Source organism: Balaenoptera ricei, chromosome 5 (assembly GCF_028023285.1).
Source record: "Balaenoptera ricei isolate mBalRic1 chromosome 5, mBalRic1.hap2, whole genome shotgun sequence".
NCBI lineage: Eukaryota > Metazoa > Chordata > Mammalia > Artiodactyla > Balaenopteridae > Balaenoptera > Balaenoptera ricei.
The window spans coordinates 5,199,752-5,217,620 of NC_082643.1; the positions used below are offsets into that span (position 1 = coordinate 5,199,752).

A 17,869-nucleotide genomic window follows, 5' to 3' on the forward strand; every position below is an offset into this window, starting at 1 on the left:
ATTCTGCTATTTTTCTCAAATGAAGGACTTTCATACACTAATGATCTAATGTCAATGAATGTTAATATAATACTCATATTTTATTGCTCTTCTTATTAGATGATTCCGATAATTAACATTTTATTATAGCAATTGTGATTTCCCAGAAAAATAAATATATTTTCCTTATAATGTCATTATCAAATTTATATTCCATTAAGAATTCTTTCATATAAAGAGATGACATTTTGAATATAATCATGAAGAGTTAGGTGATTTAAAATAACTGTTCCATGTTTTTTAATATTTTAGAATTTTAGAGTCTTAATTATTCTTTTTAAGAAAGGAGAGACAGATATTGTACAGTTAATTTCAATATAAATGCTCACAACTGATGCATTATGCTTGCAAAAACCTAATTATTTTATGCATAGTAGAAAAACGTCTTCCTTTGGATCTTTCCACACATAGAGATCATTTTGAATTGATAAAGATTTATTTAAGGGTGACATTAGATCTTGAATCACTAGAACACATACACATCTTAAAGTGTATGTATATGGTTTTGGAAACTACAACTCGTAATTTAATAGGATTTCAAGAATCTATCAGAGTTACACAAACTCCTCACTTCATGTAATTTTAAGTCAAAGCACTTTATAGTTTAACTCAGGAAATTATGTACATGGAAAGCATTTACAAAACAAATATCTTTTCTCTGGGTAGACATTTAAACCATTTTGGGTTATCTAGAAAGTCCACATGAAAACAATTAATTCCTAAAATTAAGAGCCATATAATAACACTTTATCATCTTAATTGAATTTGCAAAAATAAATAAATATAAACATTTATTTGAGCATCACTTCTGAAATTAAATGTCTCAGTTCTGTGTATGGTCACCTTGTCTAACGGCAAATCACTTGCATTTACCTACAGATCTGAAGCAAAAATTTAGAGTTCCAGACATGTAAACTTAATGAAACATTGTATTTTAATTTTGAGTTGGAAGAAAATAAAATGCTGAATCTCTGTATTTTAATACAAGTCCTTGTAGTTAATAATGACCCTATTAATTTGTTTTTAATTCTAAGTACTCTTTGCACTGAAAAATCTACACATTTTACTATCAAGGCAACAAAATGCAAGGGTGCAGGGTGTCCACCTCCACCATCTGACGAGAGGATTTAGTATTTCTTTTAAATATTCAAAACTATGTCTGATCTCACTTAAGATTTATTGGATCCCATTGCATAGATTTCCAAGTTTGTTAATCAAACAAGGCATGATTTAAGATATTTGATGTTTGCAGTGAGGATTTATTTTAAATATCCTAGTAAAAATCAAAGGATTTTTTAATAACGTCAAAAATTCTGGAGAAAAATTAAGAATATTATCTGATGCTTATTGTAAAATAATAAAATAATTATTCTTATCCAAAATGAAAAGAAATACTATTTTATGGAAAACTTTATAACTACTAAAATAACACCCTAATCATGTAATAACAGTTGATAATGTGCTGGTTCTTTTTTCTTTACCATTAACCTTTTCCTGTTTGCAAAGTACCCTTTACTTTCCTCCATGTTGTGTGGTGGCAGAAAGGATAATAAACTGGAACTCAAGAAATCTGTTTATCTTTGTATCTGCCAGTAAATAAAGACTGGATAAAGACAAGTTTCTTAACTTCTCTGGTCTTAGCTTATTCTTCTAGATTCTATTCATTTAGGGACTTTTTAGTTTTCTGGGATTTCTTTTTAGAAACTTTCTGGGGGAATGAATTCTGGGTGGAAAAACTGATTACTTTTTATCCTTACTATATCTGTCCTTTTTATCATTGTCTGTCTGAGATGATGCATTCTAAAGGAAAGGAAACTTATCTTTTCAAGTTGCTTTAACTGTCACAGCAGTCTATACACATAGGTACTTAATATATAATTTTAAAATAGATTGCCTTTTCACAATTGTTATATTTTTTTTATTCATGATACTTATATTTTATAATAGAGTGACTTTCTAAAATCATGTCATTATACAACGCCTGTCACTAAACTTCACAAAACTGAGGTGGGTTTAGTCGTGAAGTATTTTAACAGAAGGAGAGAAAGAAATAGACGTATGTTTCCTATTCACTTATAAGTATAAATACATCTTGCTGATATAGACAACCCATACAAGTTAGTTTTGCTCTCTCCAAAGGGTCATTCTAGAGCTTGATACCCTGTTTAATAACGGTGAAACACTGAAAATATAAAACATTGCAGAAAACTGCTTGGTGAGACCACAATGAATATTAAAACACCCCAGATAATTCCAGCATTTACTTAAAAACATTACCTTTTCTAAATGATTATGTTAACATCATTTTATCATAGTTAAGGAAAAGTTTTGTGATTATTCAAAAAGATAAAACCTCATAATATGATTGCTGATTGCCAAGTGCTGTCGTTATCAAATATCACTTTATGATTCAAAATATTAAAAATGTAGACCTTTTGCATTATACATAATTTTGACAGAATGGCAGAATCATTACAATCTTCATTAAACTTCATTGCATTTACTATAAATAATTTCAGTAAAATTGCTACCATATTACCTTCCAGTTGCTAACAGAATCATATAGATTTTCTTCTCTCCAAATTCAATAGTTTGTAGTACACTGTAGCTCCTTTAAAAACAATGTTTCACTATGTCTCTATTGAAGTTTGTATTGATGATTCAGATTTCTGAATTGCAAATTTTGTTTATCTTTACAACATACTGATCTACCTTGCCTTCCTTAGCAATATCAAATCATATCATCCCAAACACAACATCATTTTCCCCTTGATAGGTGCAGGTAGCAGTATTCTAGGGAAGATTCTTTTGTACTGATATTGCCAGGGATCATTATTCAGTCTTTGCTGTGTTACCATAAAAATAACATATTACTCACACTTTATTTTCATTGTATTTATTAGTTTCTAGCTCCACTATTCCACCATTAACAATATTTTGAATAAAAATCCTATGTAAACATACAATTTAATTCTCTTATTGATGCTTGATAGTTTGTATACCATTAAAAATATTTTCTGCTATTGCTATAGATTTCAACTACTTTTATTTAGCCACATCCATGTATCCTCATATTATGGGAGTGGAGGATAGGAGTTGGTAGATTAGACTGCCTGTTTAATACAATAATTTAGTAAAATAGTAATGATAATTGATATATTTCCATAGACTTTCAGACCTGGAAGAGATCTTCCGGTTGGACTAGTTTCTCTAAATACTCTGGTGTATCATGCAGTAGAGATTTTATTTATGCTGAGGTAGGGGAGCAAAATTGCCACCCCAAAATGTCTCTTTGGTATTAATATTATTTCAAGCTGAAAACAATCAAAGCCCAAAACACTTGGAAAGTAACTTCAACTTTCCCCCAACTGCCTAAAAGAAAGAGGATAGAGGACCTCTTCCAGGAAGGGAGCTATCACCACAGGTTACCATAGTATGAACTAGGGGTGTGGACAGAAAGGAACTCAGCAAAGTCTGCTTCTTAAAATTACTCTCTGTGTCCCATTGTTTGTGCAGGGCTGAGAGAACATTCATTTACCAAACACTTGTTTTTCCATCTCCATGTGCGTTGCTTTCCTCCCCTTTGAAGCACAACACCCCTACCTCAACATCCTCTTTTGTCTTTAGCTGAAAATGGTATTTAAGGTGAGGGTTTCAGACATTTTGGTGAGTTACCCAGTTTTCCTGGGTCTCTCCCATGTATACACGTTATTAAATTTTGATTTTCTCCTGCTAATCTGCCTTATGTGAACTTGATTCTTAGACCAGCCAAAAGGACCCAGAAGGGTAGAGGAAAATTTCTTCCTCCCTGACACCCTTCTCTTTGTCCATCTTCCATCTCTCATCCCCTAAAGTCCAAATCCACTCATCCTGAAGACCCATTCAATTGCTACTACCTTCATAAACTCTCCTTGATCCCCAGTGCTGGAGGTTATATTCTTAGTTCACTTTATATTTTATGTAGGCCTTCCTATGACATTTATCCCCTTGTATCTTACATGATAGTATACAATATAATACAATATAATATAATGTAAACAATTTTTCCTGATAAACCATAATATTCCTGTCATCCTAAGCACACAAATCAATGCCTACTACAGAGTGAAGTTTAGGGGCAAACACATAGACTTCTTAACTGGTTTGGCATAGGTCTGATAATAAACTCAGCCACTTGGTTCTTAACTTCACTGTGTTTCAGTTTCTTCATATAATCATTGAATTATAATGCTGCTTTCTTGTTATCTTTGAAAAGTTGTCTAGCCTTGTGACACACTTTAAAGGATTAACTGTTTACTGAGATATCCCATCTTGTATTCTGCTTGTAATTTAAAGTGGAAATGCAGTTTAATTAAATCTGAAGAGCATACTGACATCTTGCCTTAAAGCTTTGTAACATGCAACTATTTCACATTTATTACTTTGCTAGTATCAAATATTACATAAAATATAATTCAGTGTTTTAATATAAAATGATCATGTGGTAACTACTATCCTTATTTATATGAATTTTCAGAGATTTAAGTAATTTTTCCAATATCAGACAACTGATGGACGACAGAGGCATAATTCAAAAAGGATCTATTAACACCAAGTACATATCTTATTTCCTGCCTTTTTGGAAAAAAAATATATATATACATATGTATATATTTGGAAAGCCCTATATATGTGAGTGCATATAAAAATATTGAAGATTATCCATCTATCTATCATCTATTTATCTGTCAATCTAAAATCTCATTAAACTTTGATTACTTGGTGATTTTCAAATACCAACCAGTTAATTTAATGATTTTTTTTTCTCTTTCTTTTACACACAGCTCCAAAACTTTCCCTTCTGTTTTTTGCCTCTTAGTCTTTTTTCTTTGAATTATTTTTAATGAATAACCTGTCACACAACTTTCTTAACCAAATCATCTTTACAACTTTGCTCTATAAAGTATACTCAATTTTGAGAAGTCTTTAAGCATTTTAAACATATATAATTGATTCCAAAGTATCTTAACATAAATATAATTTTCAATTCTTATGCTAATTTTTGTTGTTAACATATATGCAAACTTTATTAATCAACTTTGGTTTTTCTATAAAATAAAAAAAAAATTGTCATTATGTAAATAATTAAATTGTTTTTGATACATGGTGACAGTGAAGTGCTGTTCCTAGTCTAAAATAACCTTGGAAGCATCATTGTGGAATTAATATCTTAAACTAGAATCAATAGGAACTGATAGCAAATGTTATCAAACATTTCCAGCTCTGCATTTTAGAACTATAACTCCCTTAGCTTTTACATTCGTTTCAATACAGCCACACACTTAAATTATCTCCATTATATCACTTCTCTTAAGAAACAGTCTGTACTTTGACATCAAGCAAACACACCATATTGGGTAAAGAAACAGGAAAAAGAACAAAGAGGAATTAGAGAATGAATCTTATACTCACGGAATGTTCTATAAAATTCTTCAAGAGCCAGGTGCTTGTCTGAGTTAAAATCATCATATTTCAGTAGATCATACAAAGTACAATCAGAAAGGTCCTTGACAAGGTCTTCCTGTTTTATCACCTGACAAGAAAATTAAATTCATGCAATTATATCTGTCTTAAAGTTTCTATAATATAATTAATTATATGTAAATCACTCAATAGGTAATTTAAGTCTGTAGTTGGGCAAAGAACTGAACCTATGAGAAACCTGGGTTTTCAGTTACTGGACATTTATTTTCAACTGTTTCAAATATATAGTTATAAATTTGACTTAGTTGCTTTGACGCTAAGATACATACTTAGAATTTAGCCTAAACTTTCTAATACAAAAATCTCCCAGTAGGACCCAGAAAATCTGAACACTAAAAGGACATTTTTGTATTTCAGTCATTTCCTTTGCTCCACTTATATTGACTCAAGGAAATACCTGCACGTGAAAATTTCCTCCAATGTCTCAGTGACCCATGTCAAAATAGAACAGCTGTTCTCCAACAAAAATAGTGAGGAAATTTGGTCCAACTTTCATCTTCTTATTATTTGTAAAAAATGAAGTTAGTATTTTTTTTTTTTTCTCTTCTGCCTAAACTCCTCCCCAGCTGAAAGTGAAGGCATTTGGTATTCTAAATTAACTCCCTGGGTCACAAAGGAGCTATTCAGCAAATGACTGTTTCCAGGAGCCAGATAGAATTAATGCACCGATTGATGATGGAAACCTACCCAAGCATGGGTGAGGAAAATCACCAGACTGCTTTTCTACTCTGTGCTCTGTTCCATGGACTGGGGCAGTAGCTTTTTTATACTCTGCTTTTTACCAGACAGATATAGGCTGTCTGGTAAAAGAGGTCTCCAAGATTTTTCAAACATTCCTTTTCATTCTGGGTAGCTGCATAGCTGTGTCCATGGTCTTTCATATTTGTCCACAGAAGGAGTGGTTCATATTGCTTGGAGCTTTGCTTTCCCATTTTTTTTTTTTTTTTTTTTTTTTTTTTTAAGTTGGTGCAATCAGGAAACACAGACTATGAAGTCAGCCAGCTCTGGGTTCAGACCATGCCAAGGCCACTTAATAGTTCTATAATATCTGGCAAGTCACTCAACCTTTTCTCAATTAGAAATTAAAGATAGTAACCTCTATCTCTCCTGGTTGTTGTGAGGACTTTTAAAAACATGTATATGCTTATACACACACACATATCGTCAAGTGCAAGACATACAGTATACATTCAGACCTAATCAAAGTTAAAAATAATGATTTTTATTTAATGTGCTTCTCACTATAATAATTCATTGCAGATTTCCACACCAGTTTGTGCACATTATAGTTGTATATTCATGATGCTTTATTATTTCTTTTGGTAGAGCGGGATGATTCAAGCTTTGTCACAGCAATGGCAGATTGGTGATAAGAATTTCTGAAGAGCTACTTTTAACCTTTTATGGAACATCCCCAAGTCAGAAGTTGTTATGGCTGCGCTTGGATGAGCTGCAGAGGCAGCGCTGAGGATGGAGCTTAGCCGGTGGATCACCAGAAGCTCCAGCCCCCCCTGTAGCCACCCGAGTGGTGACATGCAAGGACAGCACCTGCACTGCTAAATACGACTTTTACACATCATGTGTTCTCTCTTCTTGTTTACGGGATTCAAATTTCATTGGCTAAGCTGGCATTTGCTGCCTTAGAAGGGGGGAAAAGTGAATGATTTATCTGCTTTCCACATAAATAGATATTGTTGATAGTGAGGATTAAAGCCCTAGGCTTTAGCACGGTCCAGCTGGAGGGATTAACAAAACTATCTAATGGCTGAAGCTCTCTCTCCTATAAGCCTAATGGGAAAACAAGTACTGCTTTTCTGTTTAGAAAGCAACGGAGCTCTCAGCCACTCTCCATCTGTTATTTGTTAGATAATGGGAAGTGACTTTTCTGGGTAGCGGAGGAGCAGCGTGTTTGATCTCACCTCACTATACTCTTCCTAAAGACCTGCAGTGCCAGCATTGCGGTAATTTTTAGGATGCAGTGACACCAGGATTTGGTCAGATATTTTAGTACTATTTTTAGTGACCTTTAGTCACATACCTGTTTGTGAAACGATGGAACAGAAAGTTGGAGGAGAAGCTTTCATCATTGTAGTGTATGTCTCATATTTATTTCTGTTCTGTTTCACTCAAGTTAAATCATGTATAGACCAAGAGAACAGACTCCGACTTTTTTCCTTGAAACTGGCTTCGGCATAAGACTAGCTTGCTTTTGATTTGATCTTGATCTTGATTTGATCATGATTATAAAACTCAAGCTGGATATGCTGTTTTAATGAATGTGCTTTAGAAAAGTGCATGGTCCTGGCTAGTGAGCTTTTTATAAAAATCCTTGTTCACTGACACTTGGCCATGCCCATGCACAGGGGAGAGGTGATTCACTCCCTCATTCTTCCATTTTTTAAATACACGTTTTCCTCATTTAGTCCATTTTTGGTCAATGAAATAGCCTACTTAAGAAATGCTTCCTAGTAACTTTTTCTCTCCTTTGTTTCCTGTTGGGAGCATTGGCACATTCTGGGGTGTTCCAAATGAGGACGATACTCTCCTACAGACCTTTTAACCAGCCTGGGAAAATTGCTTCAGATATTCAGAGTTCTGATAGCCTGAATGAGCTGAATGTGTGACTGGGGGAAAGAAAGTATAAAACAAAATAGAAGTGGTAATACATTAAGCACTCTGGTGCTGGGGATCCAAACTTGTAGGACCTTTATTTCATTTACCGTCTGGCTCTGGTTCCAAAGACTTCCCACTGTAGCTTCCTCAAAATGCATGTGTTACATCTGAACTAGAGATTCTTGACAAGGCCAGACTCACTGAATATACTGTCACTGAAGTATCTCATGTTGAAACTTTAGTCTAGGAGGCCAGTCATAGTTTCATTTGCAAAGTATTTTTTTAATTCAGGTAAGTGCATTGTTTTTTTAGACATAATGCTATTGCACACTTAATAAAATATTGTGTAGTGTAAAAATAACTTTTATATGCACTAGGAAACAAAAAAAATTATGTGACTTGTTTTATTGCGATATTGTGGTAGTCTAGAACCAAACTGCAATATCTCTGAGACATGCTTGTACCCTACACAGAATCTCAGATGACGATAACTTATCTAAAGATAAATAAAACTGGAAAGAGAAATAGAAAGTGCCAGAGGTAGATGTAAAGGATTGTCTCCCTGTTAAGAGATGTATGGTTATTAGATTTCTGGGGATAAGGCATGACTTGGACATCCAAGGTTATTATATTAACTCTCATAAAAGCAATAAGATACATGTAGTTGATTTTGATGTCTCAAGTCAGGTCATGGTGATGAGACCATCTGTGTAAGGGGTAGGAAGACAGAGGAGTCTAATCTTCCAGTTTTGTGTCTTTTTCTTTCCTCTCCTTGGTGGAGTAGGAGAAAAGATGAACTCATGAAATATATCACGCATATTGCCAACTACTAATTGGCACTTGCCATCTGCCTCTACAAAGATTAAGTCATGAGCTGCAGCAGCTGCTGACCTTCAACACCCCCTGAAAGGAGCACAGGATGGAGATCAGAAATGAGGCCCTCTGTGCTCTGCGAAAAACTGGCAGAACGGGTCTTCAAATAGTTAGATATTTTCAGGAGAAGAGTTCATTAGCCCAATTCTTCCATCTCCTCATATCTAGAAAAACACTAAAATCCTTCGTGGTGACGTCTGCTCCTTGTGACGAGTAACCTTCATGAGACTAGCAGAAACCTTCTGCAAAAAATATGTGCTTGTTTGCATGTATTCATCCTTCACCAAAAATCACATGTATACTGACCTTCCCCTCAAAATCTTTGGAGCAGTTTCTCAGAGCTATCTGAAATGCTGTCTCCTGGGCTATAGTCCTCATTTTGCCCCAAATACAACTTAACTCACAGCTCTCACGTTGTGCATTTTTTTTTTTTCAGTTGATAATATGTTCAAGTAATCTGAGCTCTTCCTCATCCTTCGCAAACTATTTTTCTCAAACTAATCATGCTCGTGTCAGAATCACAATGGTCTTAGTAGAGTTAGAGCTCAGTGATCCTCTATTTTAAAGAAAGTCCATCACGTTTGTGAGGTTAAGCAGAGGCAGATATATTCAGTCCTTTACTTGACAAATGTGTAGATTACATTCCAAGGCTCAGAAAATAAATATACTCCTGTGGTAACAATACACATCTCCAGGCACTGGCTTTTAAGTTTCTCCCACATCAATACAGGTTGGCTCTTCTATTACTTGATCCTCCAGACTACTTCTTATCCACTTTCTTCCTTTCTCCCTCTCTCCCTTCCTCCATCCCTCTTTCTTTCCTTTCTTTACAACCACCATGTGCCAAGAATAGTTCTAGGGGCTGGAGATTAATTAGTAAGTAAGAATGACTCCCTTATGGAGTTAATATTCTAGAAAGGGTGAGTGGGAACATGTAATCAATTGAAAAAACAGGATAATTATGGATGGTCAACAGCGCTTAAAAATAAACAATGTGAAAGGACAGAGGGTAAATAATTAATATTACAAATTATAATGGTTTAATCATATATAACTGATGCTACCCTGCAATATGTATTAAAAGAAAAGAATTGCATAAAATAATCACATCTTCTAAGTTCTCTTTTAGGTTTTGTAACACGCTTAACACGTTAGAAGACATTTAAAAAATCGTTATGGCCAACATTAATTTTGAAAGACTAGCTGAAGAGATAAAATTATTAAACCATTGGTGGGATAAAAACTATTTTAGTTTTAAGGCATTCTATATGGTTCACAGGGATTCTCTGAACATTAATGCCAACACTTTTAAAGTACTTTGACATTCTAAAGGAAAGATGCTACAAACAATATATTTAAAATTTTTTATAAACTTAATTTTAATTTTCAAGTTGTCTTATGATACTATGAACAGAGTTAAAGCAAAAAAAAAAAAAAAAAAAAAAGGAATATTTGAAACTACTTACTAAGGTTTCCAGCTACAATTGAAATTACTGTTTCTTAATTGGAGCCCTGAACTACACCTAACCCAACAATACAAGACTTACCTTTCTGTTTTAAGTGCTAATTGTTGCTGTTATTATTGTGAAATCCTTAGCCCTTGAAATTCCCAGTTCTACTAGGATCTACCTACTGGCATTGCCAATGCCATTTTAACACCTGGTTTCTGCTGCCTCATTTTGTATACCTGACAGGTTTATGGGGTTTGTAAATGTTGAATAGGATTAATTACTATGGCACTCCCAGACAGTCCTCACTTATCTCCTTCTCTACCCAAACAAATGCTTATTTATTTGCATTTAGTTTGTTTCCACTAAAATAGCAATTTATCTATGGGGTAAAACAATTCTTACCAATCTTATTATAAATAAATATGTTGACTAGCTACAAGAACCCTTTCAAAAATCTTTAAAATTGTAATAGGCTCAACAACTCAAAATAAAGACTAACTCTCCATTCCCTATGTAACAGTTCTAATAAGTTTTAAAGAAAATGGATATGTACAAAGTCTGCAAAGACATCAGCACCATGCCTATCCTGTTAGCTTAAAAATATCTAGCGTCATTTATTCTTGCTTTTTTATTTAATTTTGTAAATGAATTCACATATGGTAGTCATTGAGCAAATGGCTCTTTAAGTCAAATATATGTAACATAATAATCTAAATCCCAAGAACAAGTAGTTCTTTTTATTATTTTAATAAACAGTTGTCATGTGTGCACATTAAGGAAATATTTCATTCTAATATGTATTCCTAATGTGAATCAGCTTATTAAGATGACAGAATCTAAATGAAGAAAAAAGCTAAATCAATATACTCAATACAGCTGCTAATTTAAACTCAGACTCACAAGGGAATGACTTTGCTTACTTAAACTCCATGGGCAGTTATTTTATGAAATGGGGAGAAGGCTGAGGAACACATTTTCCAAGCCATTAGCACCATTTCAATTCAAGAACTTTATGTTGGCTGCTCTTAAATTAAACAAGGAGAATGTTAGGCTGAGGTTGGCTGTAATGCCTTGGCACATACAATACAACCAACCCCTAAACCTGTAAATGCCTGAGGATTATGAAATCAAAACCTAAGGACAACCAAACACAAACAACTAGGCTTAAATCTGCAGCCAACTAGCACTTTCCTTACTTTGCTTTCACCTTCTCTCTATAAAAGTTTTCCCTAGCTCCCCTCCACAGAATGCTTCTAACCACTTCTGGTATGGCGCTGCCAGATTTGAATGGATTTTTGCTCAGATAAACTCAACATTTTAATATGCTTCAGTTTATCTTTTAACATTGCTAATAAACTCAAGGGCGCCATTCTGCTGAGTGAAGTCTGCGTATGTATCCCCTCATTTTACTCTGAGGAGCAAATAGATGGAACCATGATGCAAGAAGTAGTTGTCCTTTCTCTAAGGGACAATTTATACAAATTCCCTTGTGCTTCAAACCCTGGTTTACCTCTGTGACCCTATAAAATCCAAGTCTTCCCATATTGCTGTGCACATTTCCCAATCTGACCTAGTCTCATTTCCTTTCCAACTCAAACCCATCATAGTATCCTCTGTAAATCCTGCTCTCTGATCAGAAAATTCTCTTTTGGCTTCTATTTCTTATGAAAACATGTTCTTCACCATACTGACTTTAAGAAAATCTGGCTACCCCTTAAGAAAACCATTTGTCCAACAATTTTAACAATTGGAGACTAATTTTTTTCTCATGTCTATTCTACCTCAATGGAAGGAAGATCGTCAAAAATTAAATGCTTCTCTATTGGCACTTCTGGATTTCTTCCTCCTGCCAAATGAGTTTTCTTTCATCAGGTAGATAGATAGAGAGATAGATAGATAGATAAATAGATAGATAGATAGATAGACAGACAGATAGATGATAGATAGATAGATAAATAGATAGATAGATAGATAGGCAGACAGAAGGATGGATGGTAAACAGAAGCTTCTCTTTTGAATGTCAGGTCAGTTACATCATTCTTTCCTATTCTCTCCCCATAATTCACCAATGATTTACCCCTCAATTCACAATATTTCTGTCTACCTTAACTCTTTATCAATATCCCCAGAAACTTCAAAATGCATATGAATAAACCACCAGGAAGAGTTCTATGCTTCTTTTCATAGCAAATGATCATGAACCTTCTCTCTTCCAATGATCTTTTCCTACATGCCAGCCTGCCAAAAGGAACGTGATCATACCTTAGGTCACTTCAGCCTGAAATCCTTATTTCAAGCATTACAGGTCTGTTTTGGAATAACATATGTTCTTAAAACCATAAATGTGTTACTGTGTAGCTGAGTGCCTGACCACACTAGTCACATACACAGTAATTAGGGGAGAAACCCTGTTTGTTGTTATGTTTCAAATAAAGACTATACTTTACATTTGTTAAGGCTTTTTCAGTGAGCTATTATCCTATGAGACATACATTTGAATATTAAGCAAATTTGGAGCATATTGCTACAAGGACAATTTTCACTGAAGCAAGCATTAGTAAAGCTCAGATTTCACCATAGACCCAAAGAAAGCCCTGAATTCTTACTGCTGGAGAAGGCAATTTAAGAGAAGCAGGAGAGAGATACAGATAATAGAGATGAACCTCAGACACTTGTTTAGATTTGGGGAATGGAACTGAGACAGAACACCAAACAAGCAAGGTTTCACACCGTCAGCCTGGTCTTTGGGAAGAGCCAGAACATTTGATTTTGCCTTTAGTGCATAGAACTGCTTACTGGCTGAGACCACTCAGTTCTACCACCTTATTCTGAATAGGATCCAGGCAGTATAGCACAGATTTAAGAAAAGATACAGGGCTGCCTAGACCAAAGTAAATTAAATGCCCATTTACCTGTTGTCAATAAAGAGAGAATAGACATTTTAAAACAAAAATGCTCAAAAATTACTTTAAATGTGATTGAAATATTACCTTTGTCATACAGTAATTAAGACACATATATGGGAGAGGAGAGAGTGATCATCTGTTCTGTGCCTCTAAAAAAGCTCCCACACTCTCCCCTGTCATCCAACCCCATGTCCCTCGGGAAGGCAAAAATCCTCACCAAGGGTGAAAATGGACATCATACACACTTGAGGAAAGAGAGAGATGTGGGATTTCACTTGGCTCTGAGGGTATAAAATATAAGGCAGAAGACAGAAGATAAGAATTTCTACTAGTCTCAGGGACTGAAGACTTATTTGCCCAAGGAAAGACTGTACCAGATATTGCTTTATTTTTATTTTTTTAACATCTTTATTGGGGTATAATTGCTTTACAATGGTGTGTTAGTTGCTGCTGTATAACAAAGTGAATCAGCTATACGTATATATATATCCCCATATCTCCTCCCTCTTGCAGATATCGGTTTTTGATGTTGGTGGTATTATATTCTATAACTTGCCATTAGTTTTTAAGAAAGGCACATAGATGTTGGCAACTATTTAAAGTGATGTATTTGGTTATACACATTTAGGGGGAGAATATAAATAAAACACAGCTATATTGTTTTGAATGATAAGAAATTTGGAGCCCCAGGGAAAATTAAGGAGTTGAAACTGAGAGGTAGACTTGGGTCCTGCGTCTGTGGTACAGAAAATGCAAGGCATGATCTGGACAGAGCACAAGGAAAGGAAGTGTACAAAGTGCTTCATCTAAACTGGATTTCAATGTGTGATTTGTGTAATATGTGACATAATCCCATCCTCTACCACCCTATACATCTTCAGTCATTCCACCAAGTACATATTCCTTTTTGCAAATGGATTGTGTGTGTGTGTGTGTGTGTGTGTGTGTGTGTGTGTGTGTAGCTCAAAGAGAAATGCAAAGGGAATGACAGACATCTGGATTATAGAAACGTAATAGTATTATTACAATTACTACTACTATTATCATTACTCAGTTACTGTACTATACTGAGGACCTCTATTTTTAAAATATTTAAATTGTAAAATATAGTCAATTAAAGCATATTGTTTCTTTCATAACACATCTATGTCTGTCTTAATCAAGATATTGCTTTCAATTATTTCTAATAACTTGGTTTTATGTACAAGAAAAAACTGCACAAAACTAGGTATTTTACAGTTTGACAGGTAAGGATATTTTAGTATAATATATATCAGCATCTTAAAAACAAAATATATATATTTATTTTAAGTTTAGTTCAATTTAACATCATATTTGTAAAGACAGGGGCACTATATACTCTGGAGAAAAATGCCCAACATCACAGTGGTTGCAGAATGATGCCATGTACTTGTCTCTAGCCTAGAACTCAGGATTTAACAACATTCATACTAGATACGTGAGATAAGCAGATGAGTACTTCAAATGATATGAGCAACATAAATAAATGAATAAATAAATAAAACATGTTACCATTTATTTTTCCTAATTTCTTGGAATAACCAAACTATTTTTCTTCTTTTGTAAGAAACATTGTTTCATTGTGAAAATTGGTATTAAAATGTTTGCATATTTAATAATGTGTACATAGATTTCTGGGTTATAATGGCCGATTTGTTCTCACCTATCAGCCGATTGTAAACATTAAAAAATGCAAAGGATGAACTGGATAGAAATATTGATCAGTTGCTCATCCAATAACTCAAGCATGTGTGCCCTCTTTATATTTCCATTATCCTCCATGGTATGCACAGGAAACTTAGATTGGAAAATTTAATTAGACCTAACAATTACGTCATGTTTCCTATGTGCTAGTTATGTTTCTAAGAAGTCTACATTTTCAAAATAATATCAATATCACATCCAGTTTACATACTAGGTGTTATTATCATTGCCGATATGTAGAAAGGGGAGTTGGGACACAGAGAGTTTGGGTCATTTGCTAAAGGTTGCACAGGAATTAAGTAGTAGATATGAGTCCAGCTTCTATAATCAAAGTTCTTAAACTGTGATACTATAGATCTTACCCCCTTTAACTATTGCTTTTTATTATCTCTTTCTTCTCTCAACTACCTCTAGTTTCTAATTTACTTGAAAATCTGCAAGAGAAGCTTTAGAATATATATTCATTATGTGAAGTATGAACTGAACACGGGCAGCCAGCTTTTATGCTGAATTTATAAAACCTCAAAGCCAAATTATGTTCGTTAATTTTTACTTGTCATTGGCAGTATCTTGGAATTACAGATTACATTTCTGCTAATAATAGCTTGTAAATTATTAGCAGACACCATTAAGATCCTTTCCCCTTTTACTCTTTTAATTTATTTTGAAACTTGATATTAAATGATGATATTATATGTTTCCAAGTTGATTTTTAAAGTCATATACATTATTGACTTTAATATTATAATACTTGGAATACAAGTTCCTTAAAAGCACCTGTAACCTAAAAAGACACAAGTCAAAAACAATATTTATGTTCATAAGAGCTAGAAATGTATTATATCTTTTCCACGACATCAGTTACAACCTTCTGGTTTTTTCACAGCTGATTGCTGACAGATGAGATGCTAACATTTCCACTCTATAAAGCTGAAGGAAGGACTGGGACATGTCTTCAGGGGTTAGTAAATATTACCTCCCCAGTTCCTTCCTTGCCTGTACCTTGTGGATGGTCAACATATAAATAGGATTCTGAAGATCCTTTCTGCTCTCACATGATAACTTTCAGATGAATTGGAAGGGCACTTTTCAGATGTAAAAGCAAATCCAAATCAAAGGTAACAAGAAAAACAAAACTAAACTCTGTAGCAGATGACTTTATTATGGGTTGCGCTCTGTCCTCCCTAAAGATATGTTAAAAAGTCTTAACCCTGAGGACTTCGGAATGTAAACTTTTTTTGGAAATAGGATCATTGAAGATGTAATTAGATACTGTAAGATGCTGTCCTGCTAGAATAGGGTGGACCCTCAGTCCAATATGACTGGTATCCTTTGAAGAAGGGACAAAATGATGTGAAAACAAATACACGGAGAGAAGCTATTTGACTTCAGAGGGAGGGACCGGAGTGATGCACCTACAAGCCGAGGAATGCCTGGCGCTACCGTAAGCTGAAAGAGGCAAGAAAAGACTCTCCCCCGCAAGAGGCTTCAGATAGAGCATAGCCCTGCCAACACCTCCATCTCAGACGCTGAGCCTCCAGAACTGACAGAGAGGTTGTCTGAGCCACCCAGTTTGTGGTACTTTGTTATGGCCACCCTAGGAAACTAACATAAACTTGGATGTAGCAGAAACTTGAAACAATTATAGGTGAGTGCTGTCAATGCCATTTTCCAGTGATGAGCAATTTTCTCTTTGGACTCAGAAGTGGGTCCTAGATTTGGTCAGATCATGTGTCATACCCAACCAGTGGTTAAAGTAGTGTAGACAGAGCAATTTTCTCTTTGGACTCAGAAGTGGGTCCTAGATTTGGTCAGATCATGTGTCATACCCAACCAGTGGTTAAAGTAGTATAGACATGTTAATGAAAACTAAAAACTATTATAAAATAAAAAAGTAAGAAACAAAACCAAAAACACAATATATTTGAATATGTCAGACATGCATAGATCCAAGTGACATGCCTTAATTATAAATTCATTTTAACTGAATTACATCATTTCTTTACTAGAAATGTAAAATTCTAAAGAGTTTCATTCTTGAAAAATAAATTATGACATGTATGACAACATGAATATCTTAATTAAAAGTTTTCTAACTTTACCTTAAAATTCCAGAGTTTCATTCCTTGAAGCCCAGGGCCTGGGACTTAGTAACTACTCATTAAATGTAAGCTGAGTTAAAGAAGATAATGAAAACGGTGTGTTTTTTAATTACCTAAAATGACAAGTCAATTTGCTCACAAGGTCACTTTGATATGAAGTTTCTAAACTACGTTACACTATCTCAAAACTTGAAATACTTGCATAATAAGACCGATATTCCACATTGCTGGATTTTTTAAGTAAGCCATAAAATTAAATGTGAAACGTGAATGGCATGATGTTGTGGAAATAGACAATTGAATTTTTTTTTTGAAAACTATATTTCCTGCTAAGCACAGCAGCAAAATCCACCTTAAGATCCACTATAGGAATTAACATGGACTCAGCAGCACTCCTCAGGGCTATCAGCAATTTCCTAGTCGCCCTGGAGTGGCTTCTTCTCTCCTTTGCTCCCTAAAACCTATATATATTTGTAGAGAAATCTTATGTCCATCATTTTATATTTCCATCACTATCCGCAACTAATTTAGGTTCTTAAATCTGGGTATTTCAATTTCCTTCAGCAGTCTGTCTCAGTAACAGACATATTAAAATATTTCTATTTTTCCAAAATGGCTCACATAAAGACCTTCTGTT

General features: G+C 34.3%; 1 protein-coding gene across 3 annotated transcripts in view; it reads right to left on the reverse strand.

Moving 5' to 3' along the window:
• FSTL5 (follistatin like 5) overlaps positions 1 to 17,869 on the reverse strand; it is a 708,623-nt gene that overhangs the window by 369,658 nt on the left and 321,096 nt on the right. For all 3 annotated transcript variants that reach the window (XM_059923874.1, XM_059923877.1, XM_059923875.1), the window contains exon 5: positions 5,491 to 5,611. In XM_059923874.1, coding sequence (XP_059779857.1) covers positions 5,491 to 5,611 — 121 coding nt within the window. The remainder of the gene's footprint in view (positions 1 to 5,490; positions 5,612 to 17,869) is intronic.